Raw genomic sequence first — 22,902 nt, forward strand, 5'->3', positions numbered from 1 at the left:
TAAATACATAATTATTATTTCTTGGTCAAATTGAATGCCTTTCAGATCTCAAATCTCCCCTTCTGACAAATGAAGAAAATGAACTGGACATAACTTTGGACGTTTTTGGTGTGATGGCTGTTTTGGAGGGTACTAAATCTTGATGCCAAAGGAGAATTCATGTAACACCAGCACACACACACAAAATATTTAATAGGAGAACTCCGCAATGAGCAGGATGGGAGGCTTGGGCCCAGCTCTCGGTTCACCTACAAAAGCTGATTTAAGCACTTAAATTAATTCTTAATAAATGAAACCAAAGGCTAATAGACCTACACAACTATCAAATGGCCTAACAAACATCCCATCTTCTCAACCATTTTTATAAGTATTTTTTAGTATCAGGACAGCAGCACATATATGGATTTCCTTCCAGGAGGTTAAATCTAGTACTTCTGTGTTGACGATTTCTTTTCCTATAAACCACACTTTCCTTAGTTCATAAAGGCCATTAAACAGACAAACAAACAGAAGGTTCCTGTGATAGCTAAAGAGGAAGCATCCTTTCCTCAGGAATGTAAAGTAGTGATTCTCATTTTTTTTTCCACGCTAAATATCTGCATGAGAGAACACACCTCCATCAGTACCACTAGCAGTCTGGGAGAGTGGTTGTCCCCTACTGAGGACAGTTCTTTGAGGGAGGCACGCTGACCTTTGTTCATTTTTCCATAGTACAATGACTGCACACAATGGGCAATCCCAATAAACAGTTGTTGAATGACTGAATTTTTCTCAAGTGAAACTGGGCAGTTACGCCCCCCTAACAGCCAGTTAAAATGGTCACTATTATGAAGTTTAGTAAGTATGACAACATAGACATGATACTTGGTTTCTTAACATATCTAAGAATGACTTACTTGGTACCATGCACAACTTTATCCAAAGTCTCATAAAATCTTTTGACATGACTAACTGGTTTGTCTCTATGTGCAAAGTCATTAATAATGCAAGTCAATTGAAAGCATAGCAAGCAATCATGTTTTAGGACATTTTACCATAAAAAATGAAAAAAAAATTCAAGATTTAGTTATACTGGAAAGGCAGCTATACAGAAAGAGACAAAGATCTTCCATCTGCTGGTTCACTCCCCAAGCGACTATAATAGCCAACGCTGAGTTGATCCAAAAACAGGAGCCTCCCCTTGGTCTCCCGTGCAGGTACAGGGTCCCAAGGCTTTGGGCCATCCTCCACCACTTTCCCAGGTCACAAGCGGGGAGCTGGATGGGAAGTGCAGCAGCTGGGACAGGAACCAGCACCCGTATGGGATCCTGCACATGCAAGATGGGGTCTTTAGCCACTAGACTACCGCGTGGGGCCCAAAAACAAAACTTTCATTTTTAAAGTACAGATACATGAAAGAAAATGTAGATATACATGTCATTCATATATTATCACTTCATAAGAAGTCATATCCTACCAACATTTACAAACATCTTTTATCACTAACACTGATGATAATGATTTTCATATTTTAAACCAGGCACTAATTTGCAAAAACATACCTTGGCATTGAATTCAGCAAGGAAATCAAAATGCTTTTTAAGATCTGTGGCAAGAATTGCTTCAATGACTAAAAAACGAAAGCGCTTGAATTCCACATGATCAAGATTAAGAAGGAAGTTGTATTCTGGGCGAGAAAGATACAGATTCCAAGCTGATGCAGCATGATGATTTTCCAGAACAGATCTGTCGTTGTACAAAACTGCCTAAAAAGAAATAATTAAAAATGAGGCAGGCATCTCAAAGACGTTAAACGTGAAAATTAATACAACTAGGAGCATTCTGTCTTCTGACTATCCTTACCATGAAGATGAAGAAGCATGGTTGACCAGTTGGTGGCATTAAACCCTTCTCTCTAAAATACACTGGAACTATATAGCTAATTAGGTTGCCAACTAATTATAGTTATATTACACAATAACTATAACAATTATTACTAATTAGACCACACTAAGCATTCAAAGATAAAGGAACCTGAAGTATGACCAAGCTCAGGCTTTCACAAGAATCTTTAGCTCACAGGTATAAACTAAAGAAGGACTCCAGATTTTGTTTTGGGGGAAAAACTGGACATTTTAGAAAAGGAATATTACAGAACAAGAAATTCAGGAATCTTTAAAAATTCAATAAATATTTTCTGAATTCCTTTTGTGATCTAGACATTGTTCTAGGTATTACATATTACAAAAAAAAAAAAAAAAAAAAAGAAGGACCCTGACCTCACATAACTTGTTATTCCTTTACCAGAGGCATATAATAAACAAAATATATAAAATAAATAGTATCTAAAATGATTATTACAGTAGAAAAATTAAGCAGGGAAAGAGCATATTAGTGCTACAGTGTAAGAGCTCTCTGGGAAAGGGGAGTGGAAAGTACCAGCACCATAACAAAGAGAGAATCCCCAATCCCACCCTGGCTGCTGCAGCCGTCTCAGCTGGAATGGAGTGTTTTTCTCTCTTGCTCTCACTCTGCCATTCAAATAAACAAATAACCTTTTGAAAAAAGGCTATTGGTTAAAAAATAAATTAGCAAGCAGATCAGTAAAGTTAGACTTCAGCATAAAACGAGAAGAGAAGAATTAATAAGAGCCAAATGATGCAGGTCTTGTGAAGTATTTTAATGACTATATTTTACTAGGATTAAAGTGAATGCTACTGGAAATGGCATTGGAAATTTGGAACCAGGTGATGCAACTTAGATTTAACAGGTAACTCTGGCTGTTAATGTGTTGAAAACAGAGGAAATGAGAGCAGGGAATAATCAAAGAAACTTATTAAGAGATATTACATACACTATAAAAAGGTGAGAGACCCAAGTGCTTGAGCTACCACCTTCGGCCTCCAAGATTAGAAGGAAGTAGAAATGGACAGCAGAGAATACTAGCATCAGATACTATGGCCAGCAGAGTCCACTGAGGAGTATGTAGGATGCCTTCAGGATGCTTTTTTAAACTTTGAGAAAGTATATGCTCCCCCAATTCTGACAAGTCAAATGCCAAAACTACCTGGAGACTGCATACTCTAGGAGTGGGTGTGGCCTAGTAGGGAAATAGTGGGCACCTCCCTCAGGGTTACCACCCTCACTGGACAGCAGGAAACCCAGGCTAGGAGCAGGGGTGGCTTGACAGAAAGGCACCTGCCAGTGGGTGTATGGGCTGGATAATAGGTTGGTTGGGTTGAACCAGGCTTCAATGTCCATTGACGTGTGCGAGAGCTACTTGGGATGTGGGACAGACTGGACAAGCCTGCGGTGCATACTGGCAAGCATGGGAACCAGGGTAGGGGGCAGAACTGGTAGGGGTTTTGGGGAGTCGCCTCAACTAGGCTGCAGCTCCAACTGGTTTGCATGAAGACCGAGTATGAAGTGGGTAGAATCGAGCTGGACTACAACACCCATTGGTTCACAAGGAAGACAGGGCTGGAAGCCGAACGGACCCAGTAATCGCAACGACCAGCATATGCATAAGCTGATTGGTGTGACGAACAGTGTTGGAGTCTGTACTAGCAAACTCACTCAAGAATCAGATCTGGGATCAACTCAGATGAAGTTTCTTTGGATATTTCTCCAACTGAACTGCTGATCTTGGAACCCCAACCATCAAGAGACTGTCAGCCAGTGGACTCTGAATAGGTTTCATTACGGTTGGGACGGAGAGATTGGCAGCAATCCAGAACTGATGAACTATCAAAACTGTATGAGCAGGACCCTTGGAGCGCGCCTCATGTTGGGGATGGGGGATGGGTGGGAGGTAGGGTGGGGCTTTCCCCTTTGTTACTCCCCTAACCCTACATACAGGGCAAAATGATTATATTAGTGTGGAAACAATGATATTACCCACTTTCACCCTGTAGCCCGTGACCCTTTGTACCCTAATAAACTAAGATTATTTAAAAAAAAAAAAAAAAAAAGAAAGTATATGCTCCCTACCTGTGGGGCATTTGTAGCCACTAGAAACGCATTTGTCCGCCCTGGGTGATCGTAATCGTGCATGGCCGCCGCCACATACAAAGCCATCAGCTCTAAGGCGGGAATGTTTGAAGACAGGCAGCCATAGCTTTCATCTGGAACACAGCAGCTCTTCGAAGACATGTATGCAGTTCGCCCAGGGCTAATTCTGCCATCAGAATCTGAGGAAAGATAAATAACAAAAATAAACCAGCATTAGCACATAATCTTCACAGCAAGAAGGGTATTTCCCAGAGATACTATTTATTGATTTAACTAAGGAATAGACTCGGAGGATTTAAAAGAATATAGTCTTTTCAAAAGTGTTACATTTGATCCTGAGATTATTTATTGTGCAAGACATGATAGGATTTTCATGATGGCTTAATGCTCTCTTTTCCAGGCTAATAATTTCAAAAACATCAGATTTCCAAATATTTATTACTTAAGGGGTAGAGATAATTTAAGTCAGGATATAGGATGTAACAGAAATATCAATACTTGGGATAAAGTTTGTTGAAAACAGCCAGAGATTTAGGAATTTAATGTATTATCATACTAAAGTTCTCAATGATGTTTTTCAGATTTCACCCATAAGATTACATATACTTTGAAGCTCCAACTCTAACTCCTCTTCCCCTTTTTTGTCCCCTTGGTGCTCCTTATGATTGTATTTTGTGAAGAATATGAAAATGAGGAAGCATGGGAAACAACGTAACCCTATCTTATCCTTTTGTTAGAAATAGCATATTCACTACCCACACTGTACTTCTGGCATTTTTAAACCTTATCGTTGATTTTTTCTTCTTCTTTTCTTTTCTCTTTCTGTAAGTTAGTTGCTGTTATCTACTTAATTACTGTTACTTTTGCTAATGGAATCTTGAGAAAGTATAAGAAAAAACAAATTATATTTGGAGTAGACAGTAGATAAAGTTCTAACGACAACAGGGACACAAAATTTCCTTGGTTATATTCATTAGTACAATTTGAAAATAATGCCCTAGCCTGTCAAAATCCAAAATTATATTTTAATCCAAAGTTAGCCAATTCAATATTTGTCATCAAACGAATTTAATTTTAACATATGACTTTAGTATATAGTTATACTTATAGATTTCTTATATTTTCATATTGCATATATTTTGCATTTAAGTTGATTTTGGAATAACCAATATAGAATTATGCTAAAAATAAGTATAAAAAGTAAAAATACTGTTAAGTGAATGGTCATGACACAAATACACATTCAATTTTCTAAGGGAAGGCTTAATCAGTATCAATGAGTAATTAAAATTTTCTTATGCTAAATTCATTCTAGACACACATAAAATTGTAAAAGCATAATAAAAGTTCAAAACTGGCAGGAGACATACTTTTGATTTTAGCAATTACAATGTACCTATTAAGATCTCAATGTGTTTATATAAACTTAACAGTTAATAGTACGAAAAAGAAAATTAAATGTTACAATGGTAGATGCCATTTATTTACTTCCCTTTAGTACTTGATCTTTTTAATTTGCTGCCTTATCCAGAGAATTCACACATATGTGGAAATTAAAACTTGTTCCCATCCACCAATGGTTCAAAGGAGAAACCAAAATGAAAGGTAAAAATATTTTGAGGAAAATGGAAAACATGGTATACCAAAACTTGTGTGATGCCGCAAAACCAGTTTTAAGAAGGACATCTGTGGCAATAACTATCTACATTAAAAAAGAGGAAGATCACAAATAAACAAAGTGCTCATCTGATGGAACAAGAGAAAGAAGAATGAACCAATCCCACTCAAATCATAAGAACAGATGAGAGAATAGAATCACAATAGAAAAAAATTAATGAAATGAAGAATTGGATTTTTAAAAAATAGACAAAATTGGCAAGCCCTCAGCTGCACTAACGAAAGTAAAATCAGAAACAAAAGAGAAGACAATCCACATGATAACAAAATGGATAACTTTTTCATAAAATCCACAGTCTACAAAAACTGAAATATGAAGAAATAGAAAATCTGAAGAAAAGTATACCAAGTAAAAAGACCGAATCAGTAATTAAAAATCTCTCACTGGAAAAAACTAAGACCTAATTATAGCTAACTCTACTAAATGTTTACAGGAGAATTAACACCAATCCTTCTCAAACTCTTCCAAAGAACTGAAGAGAAAAATATTTCCAAATTCATCTACAAATCCAGCATCTCCTTGATACCAAAGCCAAATGAGGACACTACAAGGAAAGAAAAATTAGGAACCCACATACCTGATGAACATAGATGCAAAAATCCTCAACAAAGTATCAGCAAACCAAATTCAACTGCACATTAAAAGGATCATTCGTCATGGTCAGGTGGAATTTTTCCTTGGGGTACAAGGATGGTTCATATGCAAATCAATAAATGCAATACACCATTTAAACAGAATAAAGGACAAAACCATAAACTATCACAAAGAACATCAACATCATTTTATAACATAAACTCTGAACAAACTAGGTATACAAAGAGTGTTCCTTAAAACAATAAAGATCAAATATGGGACTCCCTCAGTTAACATTGTACTCAGTAGTGAAAAGCTCAAAGTTGTTTTTGTTGTTGTTGTTGTTAGGATCAGAAACAACACAAGAATGTTCACTTTCGCTACTTTCAATCTGAACAGTACTATAGGTCTAGTCAGAGAAAGAAGTAGAAGGCATTCAAATCACAAAAGAAGTTTTAAACCGTCTCTGAAGATGGCATGGCCACACATACTTTTTTAGAACTGAAACGAAATTCAGTAAGTTGCAGGGTACAAAATCTATATATAAATATCAGTGGCATTACTAACTGTGAATAATGATTTGTTTTAAAAATTAAGAAAGAAAACAATTCCATTAAAAAATTCCTATAGGGCCCGGTGGCATGGCCTAGCAGCTAAAGTCCTCACCTTGAACACGCTGGGATCCCATATGGGCGCCGGTTCTAATCCCAGCAGCTCCACTTCCCATCCAGCTCCCTGCTCGTGGCCTGGGAAAGCAGTGGAGGACGGCCCAAAGCTTTGGGACCCTGCACCCGTGTGGGAGACCCGGAAGAGGTTCCTGGTTCCTGGCTTTGGATCGGCACAGCACGGGCCGTTGCGGTCACTTGGGGAGTGAATCATCAGATGGAAGATCTTCCTTTCTGTCTCTCCTTCTCTTTGTATATCTGACTTTGTAATAAAAATAAATTTTAAAAAATTCCTATAGAAATTTAGTAATAAATTTGCCCAAGGAAGTAGAAGAACCCATTGACTCTACATCTATGTCAACACCTGTCAAATTCTAACGGGTACCTTTCATAAACTAAGACAACACAATCCTAAAACTCATACGGCATCACCAAAGAGTCAGTGTTGCCAAAGCAAGCATAAAGAAACAGAATAAAAAAGAGGGCATCAAAACACATTGTAAATTACAGATATCAAACTGCATAGTATAGGTACAAAAACAAATATAAAGACGAGTGGGACCAAATAAAAGCCCAAAAATAAATCTACAGATCTATGGCCACTTGATTTTATACAAAGGTGCCAAAAACGCAAATGAGAGAAAAGACAGTCTATTTAATAAATGACTGTCCTAATGTAGAAAAATCTGATTAGACCCTTATCTCACCCCATGCATCAAAATAAACTAAAAAAATTATTAAAGATTTGAGCAAAAGACCAGAAATTAAATAAAAGAAGAAAACATCAGAGGCTTCTTAAGATTATTCTGGGCAAAGACTTTTTCAAGTATGACCCCAAAAAGCACAAGCAATAAAAGCTAAAAGTAGATAAAAAGGACTGCATCAAACTTAAAAGGAAACAATAGCATATAAGACAACCTATGGATGGAAAAATATTTGTGAAAATATCTAGTAAATGGTTATGATCCAAAATAAAGAATATAAACAATTTAGCAGCAAGAAAATAGCCAGTTAAAAAAGAAAAAGACCTAAAAGACATTTCTAAAAAGACATAAACAGCCAGACCAAGAAGTATATGAAAAAAATGTCAATATCACTAATTATCAGAGTATTGAAAATTAAAACCACAATGAGATATCATCTCATATTTGGTAGGATGGGTATTAAGAGGCAAATGTTAAGCATATTGGAAACAGGGACATCTTGTTGGAGGGAATATGATTATTATTGCATTATAGAACCAGTGGGGCAGTTCCTCAAAAATTTTAAATTAGAAATACCAAATAATGAAACAAAGGCTTTTCTCAATATAATCCAAGGGAAATGAAGCCCTCAGCTCCCAGAATCATCTGATTGCAACCTTATTCACAATAGCTGATACACAACTCAACCTGGGTGTCCATTGGTGGATGAGGATAAATGTGGTATTGGTACACAATGAAATGCCATGTCAGCCATCAAAGAAAGGAAGAAAAACCCTTTGTTTGGGACCAAATAGATGAACCTGGAAGGCATCATGCTAAGTGAAATGAAGGAACCATACACATAGATGAACATTGCATGATCTCACTTCTATACACATATTAGTATGTTTTTCGTTATTACAATGAAACTTTTGAGGCAGGCTCATTTTATTTTTTAAAAAGGTTTTATGTAGCTCACTGGTTTTAAGGCCTGAAAATATAAATAACATGGCATACGTTCTTGTGAGGGCGTCATGCCAAGTGCAAGAGCACATGTGGAAGAGCTTTTATTTCCAAATACAAGGTCAGAGAGGCTGGGGTCCCATAAATGCACAAAAGGCACACCCCCAAAGAATGTAGCGACCTCCCACCAGGCCCTACCTATAATAGTTTCACATCGACTCCACTACTGGGGACCAAACTTTTAACACATGAATCTTTGACAAATCAAAAACTTTTAACACATGAATCTTTGACAAATCACAGCAAATCACAAATCTTTGACAAATCACAAATCTTTTAAAGTCAGAACTCACAGAAGCAGAAAATAGAACTATGGTGATTAGGAGATGGGGGCTTGGGAGTCAGGGGTATGTTAGTGAAAGGAGAGAAAATTTCAGTTACAGTAGTCAGTTCAGGAGATCCATTAGAAATGATGATTTAACTGTAATTATGTCTTATATACCTAAATTTTGCTGAAACATAGATTTCAGGTTTTACTGCCACAAAAAATGCCAGGTGTTAGGAGAGTTAATTACTTTGAGTTACCCATTTTCCAATGCACACATAGATTAAAACATCATATTACACACTGTAAAATACATAATTTTGTCAGTTAAAAATTTTAAAAATAAAAAGGCAACTGAAAGAATGGTGGTAAACAGCTGAAAACCATAACTTAATAATGGATTTTAATCCAGGATATATAATCTTTAAGTACAATAGTAAATACATATATGAACCAATTTTAAAATGCAAAGAATGAATAGATATTTCTCCAAAAAGAGATATGCAAAAGGCCCATAACCACACAAAAACATGGCTAAAGACAGACACAAAAAGGAAAAGGAAAACCAAAATGACATCATCTGTTTTACCACAATGATGACTGTATCAAAGAGGTAGGTAAATAGCAACACCAAGAATATGAAAAAATTGCTGATGGCAATATAAAATACTGTAACCACTTTAAAGAAATACTTGGATGATTCCTCAAAATGTTAGATACTCTTAAGCCTTATGACCCAGCAATCCCACAACTTCATATATGCCAAAGGAAATAAAAACACATGTCCACATGAAAACTCACACATGAATAATCAGAGCAGCATTACACATAATATCCCCTGAGTATAAAGAAGTCCATTGTCTATCACCAGATATTGGATTGTAGGGTAGTGACAAAAGGGAAGAAAAAACTGTTTGAAATGCAGAATAAAAACACATCAAAGCAATGAGAAAAAAAATATATATATATATGTATATCATAATTTTTATTTTTGTGACTAGTCACATTGTAGTATTTGGGGTTTATTCTTGGGAGTTTCCTAACTGGCAGGCCCCCACAATAACCAAGTGGGTGAAGCGATGGTGTTCAGCATCAGCAAGAACCACAAGAGACATATGTATGGTTTATTGAATTGCAAGCACAAACTTATATAGACTAAGAAAGGGAGGAAGGCAGAGGGACATCTCCCGACAGTCCTCCCACCCAACAACAGCAGCGTAATTGGCTAGAAGGCACATCTATCTCTCAGGACTCTCCAATCATGTCACAGGTCACGAACAAGACTCAGGGCTGGCAGGTAGGCTGTGGGTTACATATACCAGGTAGGCTGACAAGTAATGGGACCACACCTGACTTCTCAGAGTTGCTTATCAAGAACGTCCCAGCATAGCTCATCCAAGGACAGAGAGGGGAGACTGGGGTGCAGCTCACGGTTCTTGCCTGTATGACCAGTGATCAGGCTAGGCTGAGGTCTTGATTAGCAGAAACAATTGTCAGGAGTTTCCTTCGAGGACACGGTGTGCTGTATGCCTATGACCTCCCTACATAGGCCAAACGGGCAGAGATCCAGGGGCGATCTCTCACAATTTATCATGTTCTTATTTCCCCACCCATTCCATGTTATATTTATCCTCACTCAACCCTGGGTTGATCACAGTTCCTGCCTAGTAGGATGATCCGTATCTACAACAGTCGCCACTACTGGTTTTCCACTCTCTTTTCCAGTGGATACAGGAGCACCAGAACATCGCATGGGCTCCTAAAATACAACCTCCTTCATACAGTACTGATGCATTCCCTCTTGATAATAAGGATCAATCAGAATCAATCACTTGTGCTAAGGTCTTCAATTGGTTAGATGAGGCCCACCCACTCTTTAAAAGCTTTGTTTCATTTATTTGAAAGGCAGAGTGACAGTGCCAGAGGGAAAGACAGAGAAAGAGATCTTTCATGTGTTGGTTCACCACCATCCCGAAATGGCCTCAATATGGGTTTGGTCAGGCCAACACTGGAAGTCCAAAACTTGCCCCAGAGTTTCCCACAGGGTGGCAGGGACCAAAGTGCTTGGATTATCTTCACTGTTTTCCCAAGCAAGGAGCTGAATTGTAAGTAGAGCAGCCAAAAACTTAAATAGGCACTCCAATATGGGATGCTTGCACTGTAAACGGAACTTAAACTTTGAATCACAGTGGTGATCCCTCACAATATTGAAGATAATTCACTTTATTTAAAGTCCAAATAATCCTGTTCCAACTCCCTGTGGGTCCTTTCTTCCCCATTGATCCCTTAATTATAACACAGATGGTCCAATGAGGCCACAGACTCAAATCTGCATTGTAACTTCACATAACTTCAGCATCTGACAGCTTTAAAGCTACTACCATATAAAAGTTATTCTTTCAAGTCAGTCACAGAAGTTATAAGGTCTCTCAACAGGATCAAAATTCTAAAGTTACTATTTCTTGAACACAGTCACAACAACCGTTATATCCCATAGTTCTTGTTCTCTGTGCTTCTGCTATAATTTTCTATTGAAATTGCAACATGATCTCTCTCGGTCTTGCCCTCTGTGGAACATGCATTTATCAACACTGTGTTTGAGAACTCACAATGCTGCTGATAAAAGTTCAGAAGAAAGTAAGGATTATGGGACAGAAAGCATATATTACCTCAAAGAATATCTAGATCATTGAGAAGAAGCTGGTCACAGAAATGAGGTAATTAACTCAGAAGAAAATGAGGAGTGTTTTATTAGAAACTAAAAGAAAAGGAATCCTTGTTTTAGGTGGTAGCACAAGGCTTGGAGAAATTTTGTACTACGGATAATGTGAAACACAAATTTTATAAATTATGAACTTAGATGCTTAGCTGAGAAAGCTTCCAAAGTTTTGAAGATGAAGCCTGGTTTCTTATTGTTTATTGTAAATTGTGATAAAAGAGGATGAAGAAGAAATCCTAAGAAAGGAAGCTGGGCCCAGCACAGTGGTTATCATGGCAGCAGAAAACTCATGAAAATCTTGATGACTAGAAGTGAGGTAGTGACGTAACAAATTCTTCAACTCTTTGAGTAGCTTTGGCATTGGGCAATTGTAGAGACTGGAAGGATTTTCCAGAGTGACAGAATCCAGTAAAAAAAAATCAATCAACATGTTCAGAAAGTTCACTGAACTTCAAGCAAGATGAAGAAACAACAAAACATCTAATTGACTGAGTAAATCATATTTAAAATGAAAAAATAAAACATGTATTTATAAATTGTAACATCATGTATTTAAATATTGTTTTGTATTCAGTAAGAACTAAGGTTGATTTGTCAATAGAAATCACAAAACTTACAAGGTAAAAGCATGATTTCAAACATGTTGAAATATGAAGGTATCCATCTAAGACAAAATTTTTAAATATTCAAACAAAAAAAGCTGAACGAAATGATCTGAAGTATATACAGAACTTCTGGAAGAAACGAACTGATAAATACATCTTGACAATAGGATGCTGGACTTTCTATCATTGTCTATACTTCCAATGTCATGACACACTTAAACATCAGAATGATGAACCTATGACTATTGCTGAAGGACTGTACTGGCATAATAATATAGGGGAAACCAGTGAGGGGGAGGGAGCGGGGAGGGTGGGAGATGAAATCCCTGAGCCTATGGAACTGTATCACGAAAAATAAAAATAAAAAAAAAAAGAAATGAAAGGCACTAGATATAATAAATACAAATGATAGATAGGGGGCAGTACTTTGGTGTAGCAGTGCTAGCATCCATTATGAGAGCCAGTTTGTGTTCAAGCTGCTCTTCTTCCAATCCAGCTCTCTGCTTGTGGCCTGGGAAAGCAGGGAAGAATAGCCCAAGTCCTTAGCACCCTACTCCATGTGGGAGACAAGGAGGAAGTTCCTGGCTCCTGGCTTCAGACTGGCTCAGCTCCAGCCACTGAAGCCACCAGGAAGTGAACTCGTGGGTGGAAGACCTCTTTTTCTCTCCTTCTCTCTGAAACTGTCTTTCAAATAAAATTTTAAATTATAATAATAAAGAACCAAATTTTTTTAAAAGAAAAAGAGCCGAAAACATAAAACAAACCCTAAAGCAAATAATGGTAGTATTTCAGACTCAACTATCAAAGAGTCTAACATTTACACTAATTAGTATAATAATATTGTGTAAGAATTCAGTAAATGACCCATTTATAATCATCAAGTATTGACAACTGAGTAAATTCTGCATTGCTATATGTATTTCCTTACTTCTTCGAAGCCAAAATAAGAGAAGTATGGCTCCTATAATTCATTGTTTATGTAAATATTATATTTAAGGACTAAGTTTCTGAGAAACAAAATTTGATATTTGTAGAAGTTTTTAAAATAAATATTTAAATAATTATGTGACAATTTTAAACATGTTTCTTTTGGTTCAGAAATATTACCTAATCGCTTCTCGGCCTTTCGGCTAAGATCAAGTGCAGAAATATTAACTATCGTCTTTGAAAATACAATTTATTTGAAAAGCAGAGGAAGAAAGAGACAGTGAGAGATTGAGAGACAGAGAAAAAGAGAACTAGAGAGACTGAGACATTAATCCATTGGTTTTCTCCCCATGCCTGCCAGCAGCTGAGGCTGGATCAGAGCTGTATCTGGAAACCAGGAATATCAGTTCAGTTCTCACACATGAGTAGCAGAAATCCAACTTTTCGAACCACCCACACTGCTTCCCACTGTCTGCGTTAGCAAGAAGATGCAGCTGGGAATGCAGCTGGGAGCTGAAACCAGGTATTCCCAGCATGTGATGTGTAATGTCTTAAACACTAGACTTAATGGTCACCTCCTGCAATCTAGTTTCAATACGTGTGTGTGTGTGTGTGTGTGTGTGTGTGGTATGTGTCACATTTGAAAGGGAAATAAAAGCAAGAAAGAAAGTGCAAATGAATGATTATAGAACATTAGGGATATTGACTACCTCACTGGTGAAAGGAGTAGGATGCAACAGAGAAGGAAATTATAGGTTAAACAGTAGCAATAGACCTTAACTGAGCTCTTAAAATCTTCACAACATCACTGTGGATAAAAGCGTACATACTCCCTTATATTTGCCAAAGTTCAGTTAATTAAAAAATCAAAGAACAAAGATAACTTAGACAGCTTTATTTATTACTCCTAATAAAATAATTAAAAGTAAAAAGAGAAAAGGAAGTACCTGTTTCGTTTCGTGTTCCACGATCATTGTGAATCTGTTGTAAGCCAGGTATTGGCCGTGTTGTCAGATACCAAACTGCATGGAGGACATCTGTGGCATGTATACGATTGTGATCTAAAGTCATGAAAACATTTATTAAAATGATCATTGTGCCAAGTTTGACATAGGTGATTCTAGAAGCACAAGAATTTTCTTGTCATAATATATCATCATTAATAAAATGTATGAACTTGAGTTTAAAAATTTTTTTAATATGTTAAAGATCTTGTCAAAAAAAAAATCAAACTATGAAAATATGGTAAAGGGGTCAAAGAAAAGACAGAGTGACCAAGGATATTTGAGAGATACTGGAAAAGTTTCACTTTTTTTACATTTATTTATTTTTATTTGAAAGGTAGATTTTATAAAGAGACAAGGAGAGGCAGAGAACCATCCACTGGTTCATTCCCCCAAAAGGCCACAATGGCCAGAGCTGAGATGATCTAAAACTGGAAGCCAGAAGCTTCATACAAGTCTCCCAAGTGGGTCCAGGGTCCTGCCTTCCCAAGCCATATACAAAGAACTGGATTGGAAGGGTAGCAGCCAAGACTAGAACCATCACCCTCATGGATGCTACCACCACAGGGTAGAGGAGTGGCTTACTGTGCCACCTCACCAGTCCTAGGAAACTTTTCTTAAGTGGTTTCTTATGGTTTTTAAAAATGCATGTTATTTGAACTACAGAGTAGTATGTTTTGATTGAATGGCTTTAATTAAAGAGTTATAAAGTTTGGATACTCAAAAGTTGAGTATTCCTTACCCAAAAATTGATGCACAGAAGTGTTTCAGATTCTGGGTTTTTTTGATTTTGGAATATTTGCAATAACATAATGACATATTTTAGTGATGTGACCAAATTTAAACATAAATATGAAGTTGTGTTTCATGTACACCTTGCATATATAATCTGTACATAATTTTATATAATTGCATGCATGAAACAGTTTCACAATGCAGAATTTTCCACTTGAAACACTGTATTGGTTACACAAAAGTTTCAGATTTTGCAGCATTCTTGGTTACAGATGTCTAGATTAAGGATGCCCAACCTGTTTCCTCCCCAGCCTCACATCCAAAGGTATCAGACATATCACATACCATCAGTGAATCACTGGCTTACTGAAATACTACTACATGACAACGCAATGTGACACAGTGTTGGAAATACAGACTTTAAAAGTAACTAGATCTAGAACTAAAACCCAGCTTTGCTACCCAGATTTATGATATTAGGTCAGCAAGGAACTTACTGAGTTTTTACCTCTCACCTAGAAAAATTAATTTTTCTGAAAATTATTAAATAAGATGATCCACAAGCATCTAATGATTACAGACATGGAGGGTAACCAATAAAAATTTAACAATTCAACAAATATTTAGTGGCTATCTATCACACAGCACTGGCAGCTGATCTATACTAACTGGTAGCTACAGACATGACATAGTGTCCATCCACCAGAAACTTAATCATCCTTTTCAGCCATCACCTTTTATTGGTCACATACTATCTGTGCCGAGAATTCTGATATACAATGTGCTTTACATGAACTATCTTATATGATCACTGCCTATGGGGTAGAAATTAATGTTATTCCTATTTACAAATTTATAAACTAAAATTCAGAAAAGCTAGACCAAGAAAACCTTTTTTCATCAAGAATATCCTAATTAGAACTGACCGTGAATATTTCTTACTATCTCTTGATTCTGCCTTCCTTGAAGTTCATCTTGAAGTCTTTTGATATCCCCTTTACAAAATTCAAACAGCTTTTTGATTTGTAAAAGATTTATCCATCTAATAAGGCAGACAGAGAGAGTTAGAGACAGGCAAATTTCCCATCTGCTGGGTTACTTCGCAAACACCTCCAGCAGCTAGTGCTGGACCACTGCTGAAGCCAGGAGCAAGGAACTCAATGTGGTCCTCTCTTGTGGATGACAGGAATACATTTACTTGTGCTGTCACCTGCTGCTTTCCAGGATGCACCTTAGGAGGAGGCCAGAATCAGGAGGGAAGCTGGTACCTGAATGTAAGCACTCCAACAGGATGTAGGTGTTTCAAAGGACATTTTAGCGACTATACCAAAAGTTTATCTCGACCCTTTTAAAAACACATAATAAATTTGCCTTAAATAGTTAAGTAATTATTAATTTGCAGCAATTTAGAATTATTTATATGGTTGATTTCCCAAATGTGTCCACATGTAGAGAAACTAATAATGTATGTCAACATGTAGAGAAACCTGTATTTCCTGTAGGAAATACAAATTGTATATGATCATAAAATCAAACTGCGATTTGAAGCAATTCCATAAATGAGAACACAGTTAAAAATAGAAGGTCTGTGAATTCATTTTCAACATTACAGAGGGAAAAGTTTACTGAAATGCTTGAGTTTATACTATTAAAGATTTCAAAAGCTAATATTGATACTAAAATTATTAATGTAGAATTATGCTTACTATGTAATAATTACGTGAAAAAGCACATTATAAATAGGTGTTTGTATTGTGACCTGTATTTAAAAAGCAGATTTATATAAAATGAAAGTCTTAAAAGAATGTACAACAAAATTTTAACAGTAGCTGGTTAACTCTAATCAACAGTATGTAGATAATGTTTTCAAACATCTACTTAAAATTTTTTGTCAAACATGTAGTTCAAAATGTGTTAGAGGAACCATTTGAAGAGAAACATAAAAAAAGCTTCAAATTGGTATTGTTTGAACTTCAATAATAACAGAATGTTGATACTTACAAGGAATATCTCGATAGCCATTTTCTAATGCACGAAAATAGTTCATGAATTGTTGAGTGGGAATTTTAAAAATTTCCAATAAGCCAGTGTCTTGAAATAAGGCATACATAACCTACATGTCAATGAGAATATAACTTACTTTTAAAATCAGAATTTCTAGTTGTAGCTGAGTAAAACATGGTTTTTGATATGAATTTAGAAATAATAGCCAAATGTATTTAGCTCAGTTAATAATTCATTAAGAATTTGCCTACAATTTTTATCAAAAACTAAAGCATACACCAAAAGTCGTTGAGGACCAAGTAAACCTTACACTGCATACCATGTTGCAATCTATAAATTTCTGCATTCTTTGCCTTAGCTTTTTATACGTACCTAATTAAAGGCACAAGAATTCTATTCTACTCCAGTGTTAAATGCTTTTAAAAAGAATAACAATTTTATCCAATTTTTCTACCTAAAGATATTGATAAGATGAGCTTGTACATTCTTCACATGATTTATCCATACTTTCTGATCAATTTTCATATCCTTTTCCAACTCAGTATTTAAGATAAATCTTTACTTCTTTAACCTCAATTAGATCCTACTAATATGCTGCAAACACATATCTATGACATTCTTAGGACATTTATTGCATACATATTTTAATATGAGTGTCTCCTTAAAAATCCAATAAAATTGAACTAACAATTAAGCCAACATTACACGCAATTTAGATTTTGCTTTATAAAAAGATTTGACAAAAATTAATTTTCAACAAAAAGTAAATTTACAATACAAAGTAGAGATTTAAAATCAAACCTGACTGAGAATCCTTCCTGATCTCTCTCCCATCTTTTCCACAAGTTCAAAAATTGGAAAATTCCAATTGTTCATCTTCTCTATTAACGACTCATAATCTTCCAATAAAATCAGCTCACTTGATAGTTCCTGTTCTATCTGCACAATAGCAACAACAACAAAAAAGATTTTGTCTTTAATAATTGTTAAATATACATCAAGAGAACATTAAAAATTAAACATTTAAAATGGTCAGTGTTCCAGATGTGAAGATACAATGCAATATGCATCCCTACTTCCAAATCAAAGACGGACCCCCAATGACACTGTTGGGCACATCTAGACAATGGAATGCTGGACTGTCTGACATTGTCTGTACCAGCAATGTCGGGACACACTTAAATAACAGACTGATGGAATTATAACTCCTTATGAAGGACTTAACTATTGCAATACTATGGGGAAAATCAGTCAGACTCCATGGAATTGTACCATAAAATTCAAAACTCAAAAAATAAATAAATAAAAATTAAAAAGTCAGTGTTCCAAATATTTTCTATAATGGTTATTTCAAAAATACTATTATGCATACTTTCTTTTTAAATTTTACTACAATTATTATTATTTTATGATTCAGTTCTATAGCCTCCGGGATTTCCCTAACCTCCTCCCCAAATTCCCTACACACTGCCTTCCCCTATATTACTATAATAGTATAGTTCTTTTCCTTCTTTTCTTTATAAAAATTTACCTTCAGATAACTACAAACATGTTTTCTGGACATCACAAGATTACTCAAAATGTTTTATTTTGAAATCACTGCACAACCATAAGAACAATTATTTCATTATGGAAGTTGTTGCTATCACAGGATAAGAGAATGAAAATCACGTCTCTGTACTGGCATTCATTACCAGGATAACTTTTCCCTAAGAAAAAGATAGTATGCTCTAAAAGTTCTAATTTGGAACTTATAAAACAAAAAGTATTACTGTGTCTGAAAATAGATAACGAAAATCAGGATTGAAAATAATGTATCAACCATAAAATGAAATGAATGTGCTGATTTAAAATGGAATGCCACTTATTGTTCTAAGGTAATAGGCTTAGATACAATTAGTATTTGTAATCCAAACAATATTTCAGTAATTGTGACTTCTCAGCAGAAAAAATGCCATTATGTTAAAAATGTTCTGTGAATAAACAATGAAACCAGCACTAGCTAGTATTATATTTCACCTTAATACAATCATATTGAAATTGTATGTTTTACATTCAGCTGCTGTTTATTCTGTGCCTCTTCTGTTAGATGATTATCACCTTCCAAAAATAACTTTTTGTAGTCTTTCTTCTCTGTTTCCTCTTCTTGAGTTTTCATAACGCTGAGTGATTCTTTTAATGAAATGGTGTTATCTTCTTCACCTTAAAATAAATACAAAAAATCAACTAAAAATGGATGAAGGATCTAAATCTAAGGCCTGATACCATCAAATTACTAGAGGAAAACATCAGGGAAACTCTGCAAGACATTGGTGTAGGTAAAGCCTTCTTAGAAAAGATCACAAAAGCACAGGCAATTAAAGCAAAAACAAATGAGATCACATCAAGCGAAGTAGCTTCTGCACTGCAAAGGAAACAGTAAATAAAGTGAAGAGGCAGCCAACACAACGGAAGAAAGTGCAAACCATGCCACTGAAACAGGATTAATAGCCAGGATCTAAAGAGAGCTCCAAAAATTCAGCAGCAAGACAAACAATCCAGCTAAGAAATGGGCAAAGGACATGAACAAGCTCTTTTCAAAAAATGAAATACAAACGATCAACAGACTATGAAAAAAATTATCAGAGCCACTAGCCATCAGGGAAACGCAAATAAAATGACAATGAGGTCTTAGCTCACCTAGTTAAAATGGCTACCATATCAAACTCAAAAAAATAAATTCTGGTGAGGATATGGGGGAAAATATACCCCAATGCACACTTAGTATGAATGTAAACTAGTGCAGCTGTTATGGAAAACAGTATGCAGAATCCTCAGAAATCTGGAAATACATCTACTTTATGACCTAACCATCTCATTTGGAAATTTGCCCAAATTAGATTACATAAGCATTTGAAAGAGTTATCTGTACCCCTGTGTTCATTGCAGCTCAACTCTCAACAGCTGAGATATGGAACTGACCAAAATCTTCACCAATTAACGACTGGATAAAGAAAACGTGGCTTAATATACCATGGAATACTACTCACCACAAAAAAGAAAGAACTCCTGTCTTTCTCAACAAGAGGGATGCAATTAGAAACCATTTGTTTATTGAAATAAGCCAGTCCCAAAACGACAAATATGTTTTCTCTTAAATGTGGCAGTTAGTATAAAATGTTTTAAAAGTATACAGCGTCTGAGATAATCAGTCTTTTAGCCCTCATTTATGTTCTGGTGAAACTGTGGTCTTTCTACTTTTTTACTTCTTAGATATCATGCTTATGTTTAGGGGTGAACTGAGCCTATGATTATACAGTGAATTGAAATTATGTCTTTTTAAAAATTAAAGGAAAAAAAAAGAAAGGGAAGAAGAAAGGTGAAGCAACTGAGTGGGCAGAGACATGGTTCTCACTTTAGAACCCTCAAATACAGGAAAAATTTTCTGTATATTAATGAAACTTTTAAAATAGATTCATACATAGTAACAAACACAAATAAAAATTGCCCTATGTAAATATATAGCTTTATAAATGACTTTTTAAAAATATTTAGATAGACAAATAATGAAACTTAATCTAAACTGATTATATTAAGCAAGACACAACTGTATCTTGATGGATTTTTTGACTCAGGATGAATTGCATCTTGATGAATTCTTAGGCCTCAACTAAACAGACATTTCTCATACTAGAATAAACTTACAAATCTACTTACAGATAAGAGAGAAGGGTGAATATTCTTCATAAAACTGAGAAACAGAAAAAAGCAGTAACAACTGATACATCTTTTCTTATAAATTTGATGTAAACAATTTCCAGCATCTCTGAGTGTAAATATAAAAATTATAAACTCACAATTATAAATGAATGAGATTAGGACACAAGTAAACTTTAAATCAAGTATCTTGGATTTTAAGTTATTTATCAGCCAACATGATAAATAACACTCTCTTCAATCACATTCAGAAGCAGAAAAACACGGTAGTCAAATAGTGTTTATTCATATGCTAAAAAAAATGTTCTCATTCATTCTATTTATAATACCCGAAACAAGAAACTTTCCAAGTCCACTGGTAGTATAACTATGCTGTATTTATGCAACTTAATATTACACATAAAAAATAACGAAACACAATCACAACCTTATGCATGATGCGTAAAAACATAACCCTACATAGAAGAAGCCGGGTACCAAGGTAAACGATGTATGATTCTCTTCAGGAAAAGGTTCAACGCCTATCAACACCAATACACAGACATTTTCAAAAATCAGGAATCACTGGGGAATATTTCTAGAGGGGACGTGAAGATAAATTTTGAGGTGCTGGTAGTATTTTGTTTCTTAATCCAGGTGCTAAGAAGTGTCATGGAAATCCATCAAGCTGTAAAGTTATGATCTGTGTACTTTACAATATGAAAAATTTCATAAAAATATTTTAAGTAAAAACTACTCTTAAGTGTATTTATTGGAGCTGAGTTTCAGAAAGAGGTTCAAATTCTGATTTTTGTAATTAATGTTGACAAAAACGTGGATAACAAATATTTTACTAGACTTTGTTCATAACAGGTGATGAATGTTATTCAAACTCCTTAACTACTACAGAAATCACTAAATAATAACCATCAAGTATTATCATCCGAAAAATAGGAAAAGTCTAAAATATTTGAGAAATGAAATTTGTAATATTTAAACATATTTGTGAAATTAAGACTAACTATAAGGACATTCTAACAGCACTGAATCAAAGTTGCTGGCATTTGTGACATACATGTTGTATAGGGGACTACTTAATGATCTGAACTCCTAAGAACTGCATCTTAGAGAAATAATACAAACAGTTGAGATAAATGCAGCAATTTCTTTTCCAAAGATGTGTACTACATTATCTTTTACTTTTACCCTACAGTTTTCCGAAACATACTCTTACCGCTCTACCCTCAACCCTGCAGAAATTCAATGGACATCGTGCTTGTTCTGATTTATAGAGTATCATAGATGTGATGGTCTATTTTGGGTTCAGCATATTAGCTTGACTGGTGGCTTCCTCTCCTGACAGCTAGGGAACAAACTGAACAGAGCCCTGGAGAGGCCACATTTAGATGGTAGTGGTCAACAGCCAACAAGCTGTGAATAATCCACCTTGGAAAGGCAGGCTAATGATTCCTCAGACTACACTGTGCCCTCACCAACTTCTGAGTGCAGCCATATGAAAGTCCTCAAGTGAAGATCTCCCAGCTAAGATAAACCAACCCAAGGAACTATGAGAATTAAGGTTTGTTTCATTGTATCATAGCATACCATTAAAATCAACCCACTGTAAGCTGTTGAGGCTGCTGCTCATAAACAAGACATTTATTTCTCATCATTTAGGAGGCTGGAAGTCTTCAGATCAGAGTACCAGCACGATGAAACTCTGGTAAAGGTTTTCTTACTGGTAACATGCTGCCAATGCCTCATTGCATCCTCACATAATGTTCTGAAGTTCATGCATGTTACAGCATATATCAGAAGTCTACTCATTTAATTGTTAAATGCCATTCCATGGCTATATCACATGTTGTTTATCCATTCACAAGCTGACAATTTTTACTATGTTTTCAAGTTCAAATGATCTTCAGTAATGATGCTTTAAGTACTAACACACCTACACTCTGTTTGGGAAAGTCTTCGCTTTGTTATTTCCATGTCACATGGTGATTTTATGTGTAGCTTTATAAAGACTGCAAAATGTTTCTACAAATAACTTCACCATTTTATATTTCCACCCGCTATGCACAATTTTATTGCACCTAATAGGAACTACGTTTTTTATGCTATTCTAGTTAGCACACAGTAGACTTTCACTATAATATTGATTCGCATTTCTTTAATGATCAATGACATTTATCACCTTTTCATTCTTAAATTACTCATCTCCTTTACCAAATGGTTTTCATCACAATATCTAAAACGTTTGTCCATTTTTTTAATCAAGTGATTTAATGTTGGTTGTAAGAGTTCTTTATGTACTCTAGATAAAACTTCTCCAGGCCAGTGCGGTAACCTAGTG

The 22,902-nt window shown here is 35.5% G+C and overlaps 1 protein-coding gene across 3 annotated transcripts in view; it reads right to left on the bottom strand.

Moving 5' to 3' along the window:
* The window catches only part of PDE3B (phosphodiesterase 3B), a 121,215-nt gene that overhangs the window by 7,168 nt on the left and 91,145 nt on the right, over positions 1 to 22,902 (bottom strand). For all 3 annotated transcript variants that reach the window (XM_040989067.1, XM_040989066.1, XM_040989068.1), the window contains 6 exons: positions 18,925 to 19,073; positions 17,673 to 17,810; positions 16,869 to 16,980; positions 14,076 to 14,189; positions 3,970 to 4,169; positions 1,542 to 1,745 (listed from right to left, as the gene is read on the bottom strand). In XM_040989067.1, the coding sequence (XP_040845001.1) occupies positions 1,542 to 1,745; positions 3,970 to 4,169; positions 14,076 to 14,189; positions 16,869 to 16,980; positions 17,673 to 17,810; positions 18,925 to 19,073 (917 nt within the window). The remainder of the gene's footprint in view (positions 1 to 1,541; positions 1,746 to 3,969; positions 4,170 to 14,075; positions 14,190 to 16,868; positions 16,981 to 17,672; positions 17,811 to 18,924; positions 19,074 to 22,902) is intronic.

This window comes from Ochotona curzoniae, unplaced genomic scaffold (assembly GCF_017591425.1).
Source record: "Ochotona curzoniae isolate NIBS_2020 unplaced genomic scaffold, NIBS_Ocur_1.0 contig_517, whole genome shotgun sequence".
NCBI lineage: Eukaryota > Metazoa > Chordata > Mammalia > Lagomorpha > Ochotonidae > Ochotona > Ochotona curzoniae.